This window comes from Plectropomus leopardus, chromosome 5, assembly GCF_026936395.1.
Source record: "Plectropomus leopardus strain MGB_pleo_1.0 chromosome 5, ASM2693639v1, whole genome shotgun sequence".
In the NCBI taxonomy this organism is placed as follows: Eukaryota; Metazoa; Chordata; class Actinopteri; order Perciformes; family Serranidae; genus Plectropomus; species Plectropomus leopardus.
The window spans coordinates 25,112,736-25,130,805 of record NC_142180.1 but is presented as its reverse complement, the minus strand read 5'-3'; the positions used below and the strand labels follow the sequence as shown (position 1 = coordinate 25,130,805).

General features: G+C 40.9%; 1 protein-coding gene across 5 annotated transcripts in view; it reads right to left on the bottom strand.

Annotated features, from left to right (window-relative positions):
- The window catches only part of tle2b (TLE family member 2, transcriptional corepressor b), a 113,375-nt gene that overhangs the window by 8,057 nt on the left and 87,248 nt on the right, over positions 1-18,070 (bottom strand). For 4 of the 5 annotated variants that reach the window (XM_088077794.1, XM_088077793.1, XM_042481359.2 and 1 more), the window contains 10 exons: positions 17,697-17,713; positions 13,645-13,782; positions 10,860-10,913; positions 5,838-6,005; positions 5,450-5,600; positions 4,518-4,687; positions 2,965-3,041; positions 1,635-1,884; positions 1,086-1,333; positions 365-512 (listed from right to left, as the gene is read on the bottom strand). In XM_088077794.1, coding sequence (XP_087933920.1) covers positions 365-512; positions 1,086-1,333; positions 1,635-1,884; positions 2,965-3,041; positions 4,518-4,687; positions 5,450-5,600; positions 5,838-6,005; positions 10,860-10,913; positions 13,645-13,782; positions 17,697-17,713 — 1,421 coding nt within the window. The remainder of the gene's footprint in view (positions 1-364; positions 513-1,085; positions 1,334-1,634; positions 1,885-2,964; positions 3,042-4,517; positions 4,688-5,449; positions 5,601-5,837; positions 6,006-10,859; positions 10,914-13,644; positions 13,783-17,696; positions 17,714-18,070) is intronic. The other variant, XM_088077795.1, reaches the window with a different exon arrangement.

Sequence of the window (18,070 nt, the reverse complement as noted above, 5' to 3'; positions counted from 1 at the left end):
CTCTCTCCTGGGCAACTGTGTGTAAGCACGTGAGGCATGTGTTTTTGTATCTGCTGGGCTTCAGACTATTTAATGGTATTTTGCAACCATAGAGCACCAGTGCGACTTCCGATATTATTAAAATACAAACTGGCATGATGTTAGTTTGTTTTCTGTTCACGGATAATAAATCCTCATGGTTAATGCTGTACTTAATTTAACTTTATTGTAACCTTACTCTATAACAATACTATGTAAATATCAAATCACAATATAGCCTATAAGTATTAAAAGATTATGTATAGGTCATACGACCATGTAAGGCAAGTTTGTCTGTTAGATTATCTCTTGTTACAGTGTATCAAGTATGTGTGTGTATCTGTACCTGCGAGGTGAAGTCGTGTTGCTGGAGCTGGCGTCCCTCTCGGAGGTCCCAGCAGCGGACTGTGTTGTCCAGCCCTCCTGTCCACAGTTTGGTGCCGTCGTTGGAGATATCAATGCAGCTCGCTCCGTCTGTGTGGCCCTGGAACTGCCTGCAGGGAGAAAGAACCCAAAAGCTTCACAGATTAACACAAAGACATGCATACATACACTCTAAAGTCTCTGTATCCTGTGTGGGTCTTTGCTTCTTTTTCCGGGAGGTATCACACCAAATATTTTTGAATTTCTTCCTCTCTGTAGCACCTACTACCCTCAACTGAGTCTCCTTTCTCACCTATTTTCCCCCTGTGTTTGCTTTCCTTACTACAATCTTTCCTCCCCATCTCCTTTAACTCATCTTTCCTGAAACTCACCAGAATCTTGCTGTTTCATCCCACCCGTATCCCCTATGGCTAGCTCATCCCCCGCCTCCTTACCTGACCATGGGGTAGGTTGAGGAACAGACTGCAATGATTTTCCACCCTCCTCTCCATATTTTATCTGCCTTTCCTCTTCTCTCTCCTTAAGAAGTTCCTGAAGTGTTTCCACATCCTCCAGCCTTTCCTTTCCCTCTTGTCCCTCCCCTGTGTTGTCTCTCCCTGCAGCAATCTTTTTGTTGAGGTAAAGCACCAGTTTTTTATGTTCTTTTTCCCCTTCCACTGTCCTCTCCCTCCCTCTCCTCTTACCTGACCAGCGTCTGGTTGTGAAGGTCCCAGACGACGATGTTGCCGTCGCTGCAGCAGGAGAAGCAGACCTTGTTGTCAGGGGAGATGGCCAGGGCGTAGCAGGCGGGAGCAGACGACGTCAGCTCTGCCTTGATCCGTGGAGTAGGAGTGGCCAAATCCCAGATCGACAACGTGCTGGCCTCCCCACCGACGATCAAGGTCCGTCCATCAGGGAGGATTTTACAGGAGCGGATGTAGTTATCCCTGTTCTGATTGGACAAGATAAAAAAAGGTTATGCCTGATGCGGATCAAGAGAAAAGGGAAAGAGGCTTTATGGGACAGATGGTTACATGACTGGGGACATTCAGGAAATTAATGTGGACCTTTTAAAGATATTAGTTAACAAAATCTAAGATGAAAGATGACATAGCCAATAAAGGCATATCAGTCAGTGAAAATACTTGACATACACATGATATACATATGACTGCATGGTTTGATATGTGAATGTTAGTCGGTGTACCCATTTCTATTTTAAAAACTGTCTGACTTCCTCCCTCATGTCTCACCAGACAGTCCAGCTGGGCCATGGGGCTCTTGCTTCCAGGCTGACTGATGTCCCACACCTTGACGCAGCCCTTTCCTCCAGTATAGACGTGACGCGTCGAGGTGCTGATGGTAACGGCACACACCACCTCTCCGTGGTTCAGGGTGTGAATCTGACGGGCATGGCGAGGGATTCCTGGGCCCAGCAGGGCATCAGGGGGAAAGGGCACCGGCTGCATCTGGCCGTCTGCGCTCACATGGAACGAGTAGGCGCTGAAGAGAAAGGAAAAGAAATAAATCAATATTTCAGAACTGAAGAGCTACTGCTAAAAATAAACAGAATTTGGACTGGTGGGCACGGCAAAGGAGATTGAAGGACAGGAGAAATGGGCCAAAGACAGGACAGACATGGTGGAATCAATCATTTAATCAATGACTGAGAAAGCAGAAGAGCACAGTTAAATATACACAATTTACAAGAAACTATACACTAGTCAGCGTTCAAGTTGTGAAGTCTGATGACACCATAATGGCCTTGGAACTTCAGTATTATCTGCCCCGAATACTTGGCCCGCTGTAGGTGGGAATGCATAATGGCAGACTGTATTATGGGCAGAATCAGTGTGGCATTGCTAATGGCTGATCAATACTGTGGCAGTTGGAAGCCAAGGCAGTTTTATGATTTAAAATTGGCACCGCAAGAACAAATTGCTATTCTGCAACAGTTGACAAAAACAACATAATTCGTCAGTCAGCATAGCTGATTGGACTGTGTGTGTTGGAGAAGCTAATCTGAACACTTGACATTCCTCAGTATTTATCTTTGTTATTCCAGGTCAAGGTGCAACACTGAAAAGCTTCGAGTAAACAGAAAACCCAAAGTGTGCAGCTGAGAGGAACTACTAATGTGGATTTCTATCCAATGTTTTTGAATTTTCACAGAACAAGTTTGATCAAAGTATATGCAGTTGACCTTGTCCAACGATTTTCTAAGCTTGACATGATTACCCAACTCAATTTGAACATATTTCATTTTTTAATCAACAAAAAAGAAAATTGACTGTTCAAAATTAACCTCACTGTGTAACTGGAAGAAATACTAAAAGTATCCTTTCTAAACACATCCACACTCATGGTATTAAGACTTTAAAAAATGTGTCACCCAAATGTAGATGATACTCAATTTTCATCTGAAAATTAAGTACCTACTGTGGAAAAGTCAATTTCAGAAACTGACAGTCTATCAGATTAATTGAGATTTTCTCTCACACGGATCTCCTTTCATGCTGCATGCATGCTGGATTGGGACTCTCTCTGTGAATATGTTCATGTGTTACAGAAATACAAACTCACGGCTTGCCGCCAGAGGAACCAGGCAGTGAGGAGGACAGCCCTGGGGCCCTCAGGTGAGACCTAGAGTCATACGCCACCTGGTGGGGACAATTGGACGCACAAACAATTAACAGCATGGCAACTTAAAAAATGCACCAGCTGATTTCCAGCAAGTGCAGAAAAATGTATGTAAATTCATCTAATTAAATCTATTTTTAAAAGATGAAGGTACAATGTGATGACTGAGACAATGCAATAGTTGTAAGAGAACAAAACAATTTTATTGTAAAGAATTTAAGGAATAGTTCATATATTTTAAAGTGGGGTTGGATGATTTATAGTCGGTGTATTACTTACAGTAGATGTCAGCTGACACACCCCCAGTTTGGAGAAACAGGAGTACAGCAACAGAAGCTAAGCCATGTACTGTTGTGGAGAGGGCAACAGCAAAAACATATTTTTGCCACCTAAAAAATGGCCCTTTAGTGAATCCGAACTAACCCTTTTAAACTAACAGATGGAGCCAGCGGCTACATTAAGTGATGTTAAATCACTGTTTTTATATCTTGCGTCTAGCTGTAAAGAACGGTATATAATGACTTCAGTTCCCCATCAGAAATCACTATCTGACAGCAAGGTAAAGTCCTGAAAATACTCTGAATACAGCATACACTTAAATAGATATTGATTTTTTTTGTTTAGGTGGACAAACACACTTCGCTGCTGCCCTGGTCTAGAGCAGCACATTGCTGAGCTTCCATGGGGGTTCTCTTGCCTGTTTCTTTAAAATGAGGAGGCGGGGGGTACATCGACTGACATCTACTCTACGTTACATATTGATTATGGATAAGTACCTTTACACAACCCCACATCAAAGGATCCAAACTATCCCTTTAAAACAAAGGGGTGACCAGAGTGTGTTTATTAGTGTGCTGACACTAATGTGTGATGTTGTGAGCACGCTGCCTTTCCCCAGACTGATGACAGGGTGGTGAACAGAACAAGGCACTGCAGTGTGCATCCTGCCTTATAAATATACAGTATATATCTATATATATATATAAAGGCTGAGTTATGTTGAAGTCCTGTGGGAGCTACAGATGGAGGCTACATACTGTAGTTACATTAAAGGCCCCGCCACACCTGGCATGCACATCAATGAAAATGTAACTACATGTGGCAGCTATGTGACTACAGGAGACCATAAACACTATGATTGGGGTGCTTGGGGCTATTTTGTGTTTATGAACATGTTTCCTGATGCTGACGTGTGTTCTGATAATGGAAACTACATGGAGAAAGTTAAAGAAAACATAAAACTGTTTTCAGTAGTGCTACACTGGTTAGTGTTTTGTGATCAAAATAAGTTATTTCAACAACAAAACTTCCCCTTTTTATGACTCTTACTCTATCAACGAGAGTGTAAAACATGATAACTCTAAGTATTTGATGAATGCACAATACTTCCCGATAACACCGAACAAACTGTAGTTTTAAAACAGTCAGAGGGTTAGGGCTGATGCTGAACTATAAATCAAACCTTGACAGAGAAGAATTATTTGGCCTTTACTCACCATGGGGCTCCGGGAATAGGCATTGGCCGCTGCGCTGATTTGTGGGGAGAGAGTTAGAGCCCCGCCGAAACCTCCTGGGCTGGCCAGTTCCCCATTCAGTCCTGCGTGGGACACCACGCCAAAATGAGCCGGGTATGAACCGGGGGGCACAGACATGGGACTGCGGAGAGCTGGGGAGGGACGGAAAGAGGGAGAAGGATTGAAGGATGGAAATAAAGAGGGGAAACAATACATGGCACACAAGCACAGTCACAGAGGGGCCGAGAAGAATGGAAATCTTTTTCTTTCATTAAACTTTATTTGTTGAGCTGTCAAGTACAACAATGGTCCTCCCTGCTGGCCACAGGGGAGCAAATAGCAGTTACGAGTCTTGCCCAAGAGCACAATGGTTAAGTCAGAGGGGTCTCACTTTTACATTTAAAATACCATTCCTATAGGCATAATTATTTGTTTAACTTTGCTAACATCAAATCAAGAAATGTTGGCAGTAAACAGTAAACTATCACCGTATGACAAGGAAACAGTTACGTCATAGAACAAATGAGGAAACGGAAAAACTGAGGAACACGTTGATATATGGCATGAAGGGCAGAGGAGGACTGGGTGCAAATCCAATGAGGTCATGACAGTCTAATTCAAGGAGCTATCGGGTCCAGCTAGTTTGGTTTGCTTTAAAAAATGTATAGTTGAGCAGATGAATCAGAAAGTAAATGCAAAGTTATGAGTAATGTCATATGAAATTTGTAGTTTGGCTTTTCTAAATAACTTTCTGAGTTAATGATTACAAATACATATAGTTATAAATGTATGTGATTAATGTCATGATACCCTGTTATATGTTTTACCAAGCATACTTATAACAGTTAGAATATCAAAACCCGTTTTTTAAAGTTTTAACACTCGGTCAAGTTTGTTAACAGTCAGAGTCTCACCAAGGGGGTCTGCGCTGGACGCTGCTTTGCTGACTAGACGAAGGCAGGAGGTGCTGGGACCAGGGGCTCCCGGTGCTCCAGGGGTAAGGGCCTCACGGTGGGATGGGGACGGGGTACCAGACTTTGACAGCGGAGACTGGGACTTATCCATCTGTAGAGAATTAAAAAACAAGAGATATAACACATAAAAGACACAACTGATGTACAGTGCTTGTACAACCCATTCAGATCTACTGTCCATTCCAATGGGCAAAACTTTTCTAGGATGTCTAGATGTATAATAATTACTGACTCCACCCGAATACACAGACTTATTTGATGGGATGTCTGAAAGTCAGGTGGACTGCAGAAGAGCCATGTCCAGCAACTCCCTCTTAATTAGTCTTACCTGTGCAGGGTCCTTGGCCTTCCCTGGGGTGGGGCTGCGGGGGTTTGGGGTTGAGGGGGCCTCTCCTGTGCTGGAGGAGCCTGGGAGCTCTTTCCTTAGAGTAGGAGCCCGGTCTAACCCGTTCCCATGAGGGGAGTGAGGAGGGCTACCCACAGGAGAGTTAGGCTCCTGAATGACAAACAGAGATTAAAAAATTATCTAAAGTTCTGAATAAACTGGTCCTCATTTATATCTTTTCAGCCTCAGGCAGTCACACGGTGCTTTAACTATTTTGTTGTGCCATCTCAGTCTTGCGCTCAAGATAAAGCAGCTCATCACCATGATAGTTTATGTTTTAAGAGATCCTTGTTCTTAAAGTAGCTTTGTACAATTCTTTTTAGTAACATTTTGGATGATATCACTTATACCAAAGCATATTTGCCGCACCAGTATGTAATGCTGTTTAGGCAGACACTGTAGAAGAAGCTGTAAGCCACTGAGTATTTGCACCAAACTTCCCATGGACCCCGAATACGACCAAAAACAACTTTTCACATTGTCAAAACTCCTTTCGACAATTTCTGTCTTGCATGTGAGCTCAGCTGAATATAAAGGTTATTTATTTCTGAATGTATATGTTAAAGTAGCAGGAAGTCTGTGATGTAATGGAATAGAAATATATACATTTTATTGCAAATATGCGCAAGTACGATTACAAAGTATTTTGCAAGCAATTGTTCATAGAAGTACAATTTATTTAAAATTTGCTCAAGTTAACGCAACCACTGCACCATGATTACTTTCCACCTGGTAGAATTATAATCTACTGTGAAGTGTTTTTGGTGACTCGTTAACCCTTAACGTTACACTTCTATTACCCCAACTGAAATTCCTGGATCATATTTAGATGTGTCCTCTGTACCTGAAGTGACATGCACCAACACTGCAGGCCATTGCTTTTTTTAATGCAGCGCTGCTTCAGTTTGGACACCCAATTTTTGTCTGTTTCTTTAGAATATTGTTGTAAGCACATCTTTTATTTGTGTCAACATGTGAAACAGCTGAACTAGGCAGAGTTTGTTATGTTGCAGCAGTTGGTTACACAATAGAGTTTCAAAATACTTAAAGTGAAATGCTGCAGGTTCATCCTTAATGGGTACAACATAGCCTCAAGCATCACACTCTGTATTGTGATTTGTAAAGGAACTCGGAGCTGAGGGAACATTACATGAAACAGTGGAGATTGTCACTGTAGCTGGCACAGTAGTGTATGGACCTGCAGATAATGTTGCTGTTGCAGCTGCTTTCATCACTGGAGCCACTGTTGAGCCAGCGCTGCCTCCCCCAGAACAGAGTGCTGGAGTAAGCACTTCTCACCGGGTCACAGTGATCAGCACAGACATTTTAGTGCTTAAACACACCCTCTCACACACACACAGGCATGCGCACGCGCACGCGCACACGCGCACACACACACACACACACACACGATCATCTACTCAAACAACCACACACAGGGACATTTACAAGGCACACACACTCATATGCAAACATAAATGCACACACATATGTACAGGCTTGCGTCTATGTTCAAATGCATGCATACAGTCTCTCTAAACGACCCCCCCCCCACACACACACACACACTCACTCACTCACTCACTCACTCACCAGAGACTTTGCCTCCCTTTTTCTGCTATTACCCACATTTGTCACATTTTTTTCTCTCTACTTTTGTACCAGTTTCCAAATCACACAAGAGACCGGTTCCGCTTTTGTGTGCAATATCAAAATACAGAGGGCTTAGATAAAACATATTTTGGTACACTGCGTGAAGTATTTAAAGAACTAAAATATTCCAGGGGCATAAACGGCTTTGCATATATTAAAATGAACCAGACTGCAGTTATCTAATGAGAGGAGGGAGGAGGAAAAAGGGGGGAGAGGTGGAGCAGGGTGAGAGGAGAGGGAAAGAAGGGATGAAAAGAAGAGACAGAGGAGAGATGGAAGAACAGGAGGGTGCTAGAGGTCGGACAGAGAGAAGGAATAGACAGAAGAGGTAGATAAAAAGAGATAAGTAGACCAAGTATTTGTGAATGTGTGTGTGTGCGTGTGTGTGTGTGTGTGTGGACAGACTCGGTTCACAAGAAGAGAACACAAACAGCAGCGACTGATAATGAGCTTACATAGGAGCTCTTCCTATTTACAAGGAAACTGCGGCGGAAAGCTGAACTAGCTACATACCTGCTGACTCGTTTCACATTTCACCGATCCACACACACAACACACACACACACAAATCCAGGACTATAGATGACTGACATAAAAACAAGCAACCTGGCAAGCAAAACAAACAATAAATTACAATGTTGCCTGTGTGTGTGTATGTAACGATTACTTGATTTGATTATTATCATAAAATGAGGCTTATCTGCAGGCATTCTGATAGTCAATTTGTTCATTTTTGAAGCAAAATACCAAAATATCACGAGTTCCAGCTTCTCAAATGTGAAAAATGTTCTGCTTTTCTTTGTCTTTGATGATATAAGCTGCATATCTTTGACAGGGAAGAGGATGAATCTATTAATTTGAAAAATAATTTCAATTATGTGAATTATTTTTAACCACAACTCTGTTGGCGTGTATGAACTAAAAAAAGTAACCAATGCCTGCAATCTAACTAAATAATAATAATAATTTAAAAAAAAAAAAAAAATCAAACATCAAATTGAAATATTAAGTCTATTCAGTTGTTTAGCCCAATATGACTACTCTTATTCTTCAGGCAGTTCACCAGCTATGTGTGCCTGTGGCTTTCTGTGAAACCCAGCCACATGAAAAGTGACTCAGAACACATTTTCCTAATCCATGACATAATACTAAAATATAGCCTCAAACTCCATGAAGTTAAAAATAAATAAATAAATAACAATTTAAAAATAAAAAATAAAATTATATATATGTATATATAAATATATATATATATGTCTGACCATTGCTCAAGAACAATAAATAAATAAATAAATAAACTGGACCAAAAAATAGCAAATCTCCAACAACAAATTTCTTTCTAAAATAAAACAATAACATTGGTAAAATTATAACTAAATTAATTCAAAACTGACCTCACACACAATCTCAAGCAAGGATCTGTGTGCTTGATTGAAATATCAACAGCCATACAGACAGAGTTATGCAGAGGACGGATGGAGGGTTCCATGCGGTACCAAGTACATCTATAGTTTCTGCAAGCAACACTAGTCCTCCCAATGTTAGATTCATGCTTTATTCATGTGTGGGCTGCAGCACAGTGTCAGAGAGCTTCTGTAGGATAAAGGCTGCTTGTAACTTGTGGCTTTGTAGGGAAATCAAAGATATTTTTTGTCACAGGGATGTACAGCTCTAACACACAAGGACATAGCTGTGAGGAAGCGTGTGGGGGAGAGAGTAAAGTGTGAGTTCTGTGGGTGAGTTGAATATTTTCCATAGTAGAGATGGAAAACTGTGAGTAAACATCGGTGGTGAAGGTGGAATATTAAGAAGTCAGAAGAAACTACTGACTATTTTGTAACAGGGAAAAAATATTTCTATGAGATGTCTGACTTGTGTGTGTGTGGTCACCAGTGTATGAAGTTTCTGGGAGGCTGCTCCATTGATAAAAGTTACCATTAAAGCACTGGTTAGACAGAAAGTAACTCATATGTCCCTGATGGGTCACTTTCTATATTGCTCCATTTTGCTGACTGAAAGTGAGCAACCAGCAAAATGAGACTGAATGTTTACTAATAAGAGACTGCTTTTTTAAAAATTATTATTATTTTTATTTTGTGTAATATAGATTCATGTATTTTAAATAATTATATAGAATTTGCTTGGATTTTTTGGGGATGTATTTCAGGTGATAATGCTCATATGCATGTCCTATATAGTAATTTTCTAAAAGTTTAATTAGTTATTGAATTTAAGAAAACAATAATTATAAAAAATCATGTAATTTTCATCTCCTACACCGAATCAGTCATGGCCACATACTAGTTCATATGGTTTACCATTTAGCTTCAGAGACAATCCAAGATATAATGTAAAAACCTCTGAGATAAAGATAATACAATACAAAATACACCCCAAATAGGCATATGCTGAAGAGCTATAAGTGTAGACATGTAAACATGCAAAAAGGACCTAAGCATTCACTTTATTTTGAACCTGCAATGACAGAGTTTTTGGCCTTATCGGAGCAGTGAAAACACAACACTTAAATATTATCACTTTTCAAGTTAATATGCAACGTAAGTGTCGTCACGTTACATACAATACGAAAAGTCAAGCAGGTTAGGTTAAGGGCTGAGTGTTGTCATGTTAAATGTTTAATGTCATGTGATGATGTACCTTAAAATAACTTTCACACAGGACACAATCCCAACTTCCTTCTTTACTCTCATGAGAGCACTGGTCATAAGACTGTGGCCTTTATGATTACGTAGGCTATATATGAATTCCGTTGCATAACTTTTTGTAGTTATGCGCTCTAACAGTTCATGAGGGCAGCCTTGGATATGGGACCAGCATTGTTAGCATATGCTCTTTTACACTTCCAGCAGACAATAAGCAACATTAACATTTATGTTTTGTCAGGTTTCTAGCCACCCTGTGAACATAAGTGCAATATTTACTCTCCTTTTGGCTCTGTTTTGGTCTCCAAACAGAATAATCTGACTCTTTAGCTATTATATGCTCAACCATGTTCAACAACTAGGTACTAATTTTTTTTTAACTTTGTTTTTGTAATTGATTCAGTAAAAATATCTACTGCAGCTGAAAACAAGGTTGATGAGAGCTGTATGTCTAAACCAATACAGTAAAGTTGCCGTTCCCAGCTGAGAGGAATACAGAGTTAGGACATATAATTCTCTGTAGGTTGGCCACTACAGACAAACCGTTTGAAATGCAAGAGGACCTTTGTTACTAAAAAAATACTCATTAGACCCACTTGATTAAGTAATAGGATTTAAAAAATAATTTAAATACAGATAGGCAACAAACCTCATTGGAGACGTCCACTACGAGATTGTCTTCACTCTTGTCTCCATCACTGTCCTGAAGAGTAAAGAAGACATAAGAAAGGTAAAGCATTCACCAAATTTCTACATATCCATTCCCATCCCATCCATTAAGGTATGATACATGTCTTATTAGTTGTTCTTCTGCCTATCGTTGACACAGACATACATTATAATATAGGTGTACACTGAAAACTCTAATAAAAAAGATGAAAACACAAAAAATACACACACAAGTCCACACTGAGATCGATTTATCAATATCACCGCTCTTTGCTTCCTCCCCATGTCTGTCCTCCATGCAACATTTAACACAGAGATACTGGATACCATATATACACTGTATATTTTCACCAAACATCTCCCCCATACAAACATTATTTCGATCTCGCTCTCTCACATCCACACACACATACACATTGTTGCTCTTTCCCATCCCTGGCACATTTTAGCTCTTCGTCTAGCCATCTCTCTCTCCATCTCTCTTTCCCTTTTTCTGGGGTGAGAACGATGGCACTTAGTCACCATGGCAACAGCTCTTTGATGTGATCATGGCCTGATATTCCTATTGACATCAGTGTGGAGTGACATCAGTACCTAATTATACAGAGCCAAAACAGGCCTATGTCTACAGCCTATTCCTAGAACAAAAACACAGAAGCAGAGAGAAAAAAAAGAGGAGAGAAAAAAGTAAAAGAAGAAAATTTGAAATGATAAATGGAATGAGAATAAAAAGAAAACAGGAAGAAGACAGAGTGAGGAGAGAAATTGAGAGACGGTGATAAAGAGACAGATATAGAGGAGCAAAAAAAGGCAAACAGAGAGATGGGGGCTGTAATGTGGCTCGACAGACAGAAAGAGAGGGAAAAACATTCAGAAAGTGGAAACTATCTGTGCTTGTTCTCGCTCTGAACTAATGGGAAGATTTGGACTGTTGTTGTTGGTGCCAAACCGATTTAGCTGGAGGCCGTCTTGCACAGACAGACTCCCAGTGTCAATCAATCCTCCAGACTGCAAACACACACAGCCATCTAATTCATTACAGCTATCTGCCTTGGCCGTCTCTCTTCTGGCATTACATCGCCTGTGGCTCCCTGCTCTTCCCCATCAGACCCATCCAAACCAAACACCACTCTAATTGGCCGCGGGTCCCCCCAACCCCTGGGTGGCCTGTAATGTCATAGGCGATGTCTTGCACACATACACACACAAAACCACACAGATGCACATGCACTTTGTGGAGTCTTTGGTGTGTATATCAAGCTTTTTAAAAAACATTTTGTGAAAAATGATGCTGAATTCACATGGAATTAGGGAGACAGCAGACTGCAAACCAGATATCATTTTAGTAGACGAGAGCAGGACGGTGAAATGAGATGAGATCGGCAGAGAATACCTGACAGTATACAACAATGGAATTTACAGCTGGATGTTAAGTAGCTGCTTCATGCAAGGAGGAAACATGGGCCATATCGAAAAATTACTGGTCTCTGCTACACTACATTAAATTATGAAAAAAAAAAATTTAATCTAATGAGGGTTCCCACACAATTCCACAGAGAAAATTTCAAAATTTTTCTGTGACCTTTTACAGATCCACAATAAAAATTTCCATGACTATTCACAATGTATATCACAAACAGAACGCTGGAGTATACTTTAATTTAAATGTTAATTATATTACTATAGGCGGTCTGCAAACATAGAGCCTTAGAGTTTGGAGAGTGGGGGAGTGAAAGGCAGTTACGTTAGCCCAATAGTTAACTTGCTTGGAAAAAGACTTTTCTGTAACTTTGGATAACCACGCTCTACTTTCAGAGCAGTTAAAACAAAACTATAGTGCTTACTGGCACTCTATGTGACAACTAAACACTGAAGTCTGCCCATGTCAACTGCTCCATTTAAAAAATGTCGTATAATTTAAAAGTAGCTGTGAGACGTCAGTATAGAAACTTTGGGATTTACGACCCTAAATCTTTTTTTTTTTTTGCCCCATGTGCAACATTATTCTCACATATTAGATTTAAACTGTATTCAAACATAATTCCAGCTAACTGGCATAGATGAAGGGAGAAATGGAAGGTGTGGAGAAAATATAGAAACGTATGTGACGGTGAACAAAATGTCACACACTGATGCATCGATATTGTCAGTTTACGTTCACAGCTACAGAAAATAACTTTGCAAGTTTGTGACATTACATGGAAGGTTATCCAAAGAAGATTACTGTGAAAATGTCATTACACACAACAAAATAACATGACTTTTCCAAAACTTCTGAGGATTTAACTAATTCCATGACTTTTCCAGGCCTGGAAAACAAGACTGTGGAATTCCATTACATTTCTAGGTTTTCTTTTCTATGACAGTTTGAACCTTGTTTAATATTACCTATTCGAGTCTATTCTTTGTAAACAACATGGCATCACAATGACAACATATCTTCATGTTTCATTTTATTCTCCTGCCATTCTGTCAGACTGTTACCATGCCATCCAAAAAGTGCTTTCAGTCCCCCGTCTACCTGATTTCATGTGAAGGCAGCCTGCTGCATACACATAATAGCACGCTGATACCAGTTTATACCAATCATTCGCTTCAAGTTCACATGCATATTTCTTATTTCCAATTCCTATTCCCATTCCTATGTTTATTTTTCTTGTCATTTTGTACTTGTGCTGCTGCATCTACTCTGTTAGCCCCGTGGTCATCATTTAATGCTCAATTTATCTCATCATACAAGAACAAGGACACACACAAACACATACATAGGAGTGTGGTGGAAGGGGCTCTTTGTCATCACAGCGCCTCCTCTTTGCCTCAGCTCCTCCCTGCGAGGAGTAACCTCCTGACGGGCCCTGGCGCTCCTCGGCGGGCTGACTGTCTGTTGATGACACTGACTTACTCTGGAGAAAGACAAGGACACAAACATGAGTATGAACACAAAAACACTTACTGATTCTGCCACACACATTGAGAGACATGTGACAGAGATGAAAAAACAGCTAAAAAAAAACATGTGTTTTTACAAAAGCAGCATTGTACAAACACACAAAACACACCCACATTCAGCAATGTGCAGGTCATCATGTGAAGACACACACGCAATCATTCTGTAGACAACAGCTTGGGGGAAAAGAGGAAAAGCACACTGGACAGTAACGCAAACATTAACAGAAAACCCCATAAAAACACACACACAATCATGTCACACACACACGCAGCAAGAACAGCAGACGTAAGCACAGGTTAAGACGTAACCATAGAGGCACACAAGACAGCTAATAAAGCTAATTAGTGCTCTCCCCTCGACACACCAGTCCTCATGTAAAATATGACTCTCATTATTGGGCAATAAAGCTGTGCAGGCAAATTTACAATATTTACAATACAGCCCAGTCTGGTGCTCAGCACTCAGAAAAGCCGATCAAAGCATTGTGTTGTTTTTGCGTTGGGGCAGGGGCCAGAGGTTCGGCGAGGGCCACTTGTCATTCTCTGTCCCCCTGTGGGGAGGACAAGAACAGTGAGGGTTTAACACGCCAATGAGTCACACAGGAAGGTGCCCACGGGGCTGACAGGAAGGAGTGCTGCACAGAGGAGAGGAGAAACCACACAATGGACCTCAGTGCGGCTCAACAAACTTCCCTCTCTTCTTTCTTTCTTCTTCTTCTTCTTCTCCTCCTCCGCCTTCTTCCCTCTTCCCCTGACTTCCTCTCGCTGTCCCTTTTTTCCCCTCCATTTAAAATTCCAACATGTTTTACTGGTGCGGGGCTCTCTGACAAATGCCAATTGATATGCATCGCTCCCCGGCCTCCTCTCATTCCCTTTCCAAACGGTGTAATGCTTGGCTAAGTTCAGCACAGACCTCAACTCATATGAGAGATATTTTCCTGGTGCTTAACAATCAGCATTGTGTTTAGCAATTAAATTATGCTAAGGGTTTCATTGCGGATAGAGAGAGAGGGAGGGAAAGTTAAGTCAGTAGCGCTCTTAAATCATTTTCATTTCGCAATAAAAAGCCAGAACAAAGACTTACTGCTATTTTTTTAACAACCTTTCTCCTCCCTATTTCCTTCCTTTTTTTCCCTCCTTTCTGTCTCTCTCTCTCTCTTTCCTTTTCCAATTTCACTCTCCATCTCCCTCTACCCCCCCTTCCCCACCCCAAGCCCCCCGTTATCAACAGTTACACTGATGAAGGCCAGCTGTCCATTGCAGCCAGTACAGTAAGCGAGTGTTCACACGGTTTCCATAGAGCACAGCAAACTGCAGCCACAGAGAACAGGACGAGCCATAGACGTCCACTGAATTTCAATCAGCCCATTTGCACTGCATTAATTCTCCACGCGATTAACGGGTACTTTGAACTACAGTGACATAAAATATGTGCAAAGCCTGTGAGGCAGGATGAACACTGTACATTTCATGTTCTGCATGTTGCATTCATTTGATTTTTCTGAAGATAGATGTGTTTTTTTTTTCTTTGAACCCGTCAATTAAGGTAACCTGAGTCACTGATTGGCTACATCTCATCTTCACACCTAATTAATGGATTGCTGAATCTGAACTTCAAACAGCCCGTTCTGTATTATTGAACACTGACTAAAGCAATCTATTCTGTGAAAAGACCTCTTGTGTGTTCTCGCCTCTAAATAGTTGCATTTATGTATAAATCAGTATGATGGGAACACACAATCATGTTAGAGGAAAGATAGTCTGGCTGACAGAAAGTAGACTCTGGATATAAAGCCTGCCACCAGTCTCAGACAGTGACATGCTTCCTGCATGTCACTGTTTTCAGAATCCTTGTTGTAGTCTTTCAGAGATAGATATGTCTCCATACTTTGTTTTGGCACTGTGCGTAAAACAATAAGAACTGAGCTAGAAACCCACATGTTAAAATGTCTTTTAATGTTTTATGTAGCAATGTCTTTTGCTAGGATTTAGTCATTTGCCTCTCTACCAAAATAAGTTTCCTCCTGACACTATTTTGCAAGGGCAACATCGCTGCATCCTGGGCTTAGTGCCACCCAAGATGAATGTGATTGGTTTGAAGCAAGTGGTAGCTTCCTGGGCTAAAAAATAAAGCCAATGTAAGAAGTGCCAAAAACTGAAGTTTACAGCAGAAATAAACATGTTGTGGTCTTTATAGCTAATTTCAGAACTCATGAAAACTATACAAGAAGTGATTTCTAAAAAAATATAATTTACTTGTTTACATTTTATTAAAGCTTTAAGTTATGCATATTTAAGGGCAGTGCCAGTTTAATATGTCAGGCTGTCTGCAAGGTGTTGCCAGCGTATGAGTTAGATCAAACCCTCACTCCTCCACAGTTTCATCCTGTTTCCCAAATACGGTCACCTCTGGTTCCAAAAAACAAGGATGGCGACAGCCGAATGCTTAAGTCTACAAACCAGTGAATAATGTCACCATCCATTATTTTTAGGTCTGTGGTCTAAAGGTCCAGTGTGTTGGATTTATGGACATCTACTGGAAAAAACAATAAAGAAAAATCATCAGTTATGTTTTTATTAGTTTATGATCACCTAAAAATAAAAACTGTGTTTTCATTTCCTTAGAGTGAGCTATTTATATATAGATATGGAGCAGGCTGTCTTCCACGAAGTCCAAACAACAGACAAACCAAATACTGGCTCTAGATAGGGCCATTCACATTTTCGCTTTAGCCACTGCAGTTCTCTTACATGCTTGGCACATGGGAGACATTATAGTCTGTTGCAATCTGTAATTTCACAGCTAGATACCACTAAATCTTGCACACTAGACCTTTAAAGAAAATACACATCTTAAGACCTTTCAGCACAGGTTAAAGGTCTGGCTATGCAAAACTAGTAAAAAGACAGCAAAAGAAAAAATGGGCTATCACTTCTGCTTCCTTGTTTTCTGTGCAAATGCACAGAATCAGGTTTCATTAGGAAAAAAAATATGGAAAGACACTGTGCATTAGTAGCGTGTGAAGCATATTTTCTATAGGTCAGGGGAAATTAATCAGTCTCTAAAGTGACAGTGCTAAAACAAAACAGCCATGGCCTGTTGAGGCTGTTCTTTCATTCATAGGAACAAGAGTTCAGTTTTGCGGTACAGTGGTTTCACTAGTTAACAGAATGCACACAAAGGATTCATTTGAATTGCTTTCGTTCCCCCCTCTCCTGCAGCACTGGCGGTTGTGCAGGTCTATACCAAATATTAACTAACGATACAACAGAGCAGGTTCTGTTGGGAAACATCATTTCAAATGGATCTCAGTGGTGTGATATTTGGTGGTTTTTTTACATCAGACATTAATGGGCCTATGGATGCATGGCACACTCAAGTACAGATTTTTAAGGAAGAGTTGCTCATTTCTACAGACACTGACTGGCGTGTTTTTTGGGCAGCAGTTGCCATTAACTTGCTTTTAATCCTCTCACTTGTTCTGTAATTCTTGTAGATTACCAGAACATTTGTGGTGCTGATAAACAAACAGTTGCTTGTTCATCCGTTCACTCACTTTGTACTCGCTTGCAGATAACAGCAAAATGCTGTGAGCTCAGATGCTGGTGTGATGTAGAGAACCTTGAGGAGCTCAAGGTTGATAGCGCTGAGCAGCTATTGTGCCGCTCCTGGCTGGGCTCCAGCACTACGCAGCCTTTTTTTAGAGGCCACTTTGCAGTGTGTCTCCATTTCCCTCAGTTTATCACTGTCACATGCACGCACATGCATACGCACAACACACACACACAGACACAGACACACTGCAATGTGGGTTTACACACACTCACTGACAAGACACTTACTGTACACACATACACAACTACTCACCCTGCTGGGTGCTCCCTCTGGGATGGGGTGGAGAAAGGTAAGGAAAAAGAACAGAGTAGAGAGAAAAGAGAGAATGAGGGAGATAAGTAAAAAGGGGAAAAGAGAGAAAGTTTGACGTCAGTCCTGATAATAATAACAACAGTTCCCCCAGTCGGCCAAGGTTAGGCTGAACTACGACTGCTCCTCTCTAATAAAGATACAGACCCGCTATTGTGCCCGATTCCAGCCTCTCTATCTTCCCCTCTCTCTGTTCTCCAACCAGACAAAGCTTGCTGTCTTCCCCTGCTGCCTCTTTCAACGCTCACTATCTTTTCACTCATTCTTCCTCTCGTATGTAAGAACAGAAACACACACAGCTGCAGACATGCATAAGC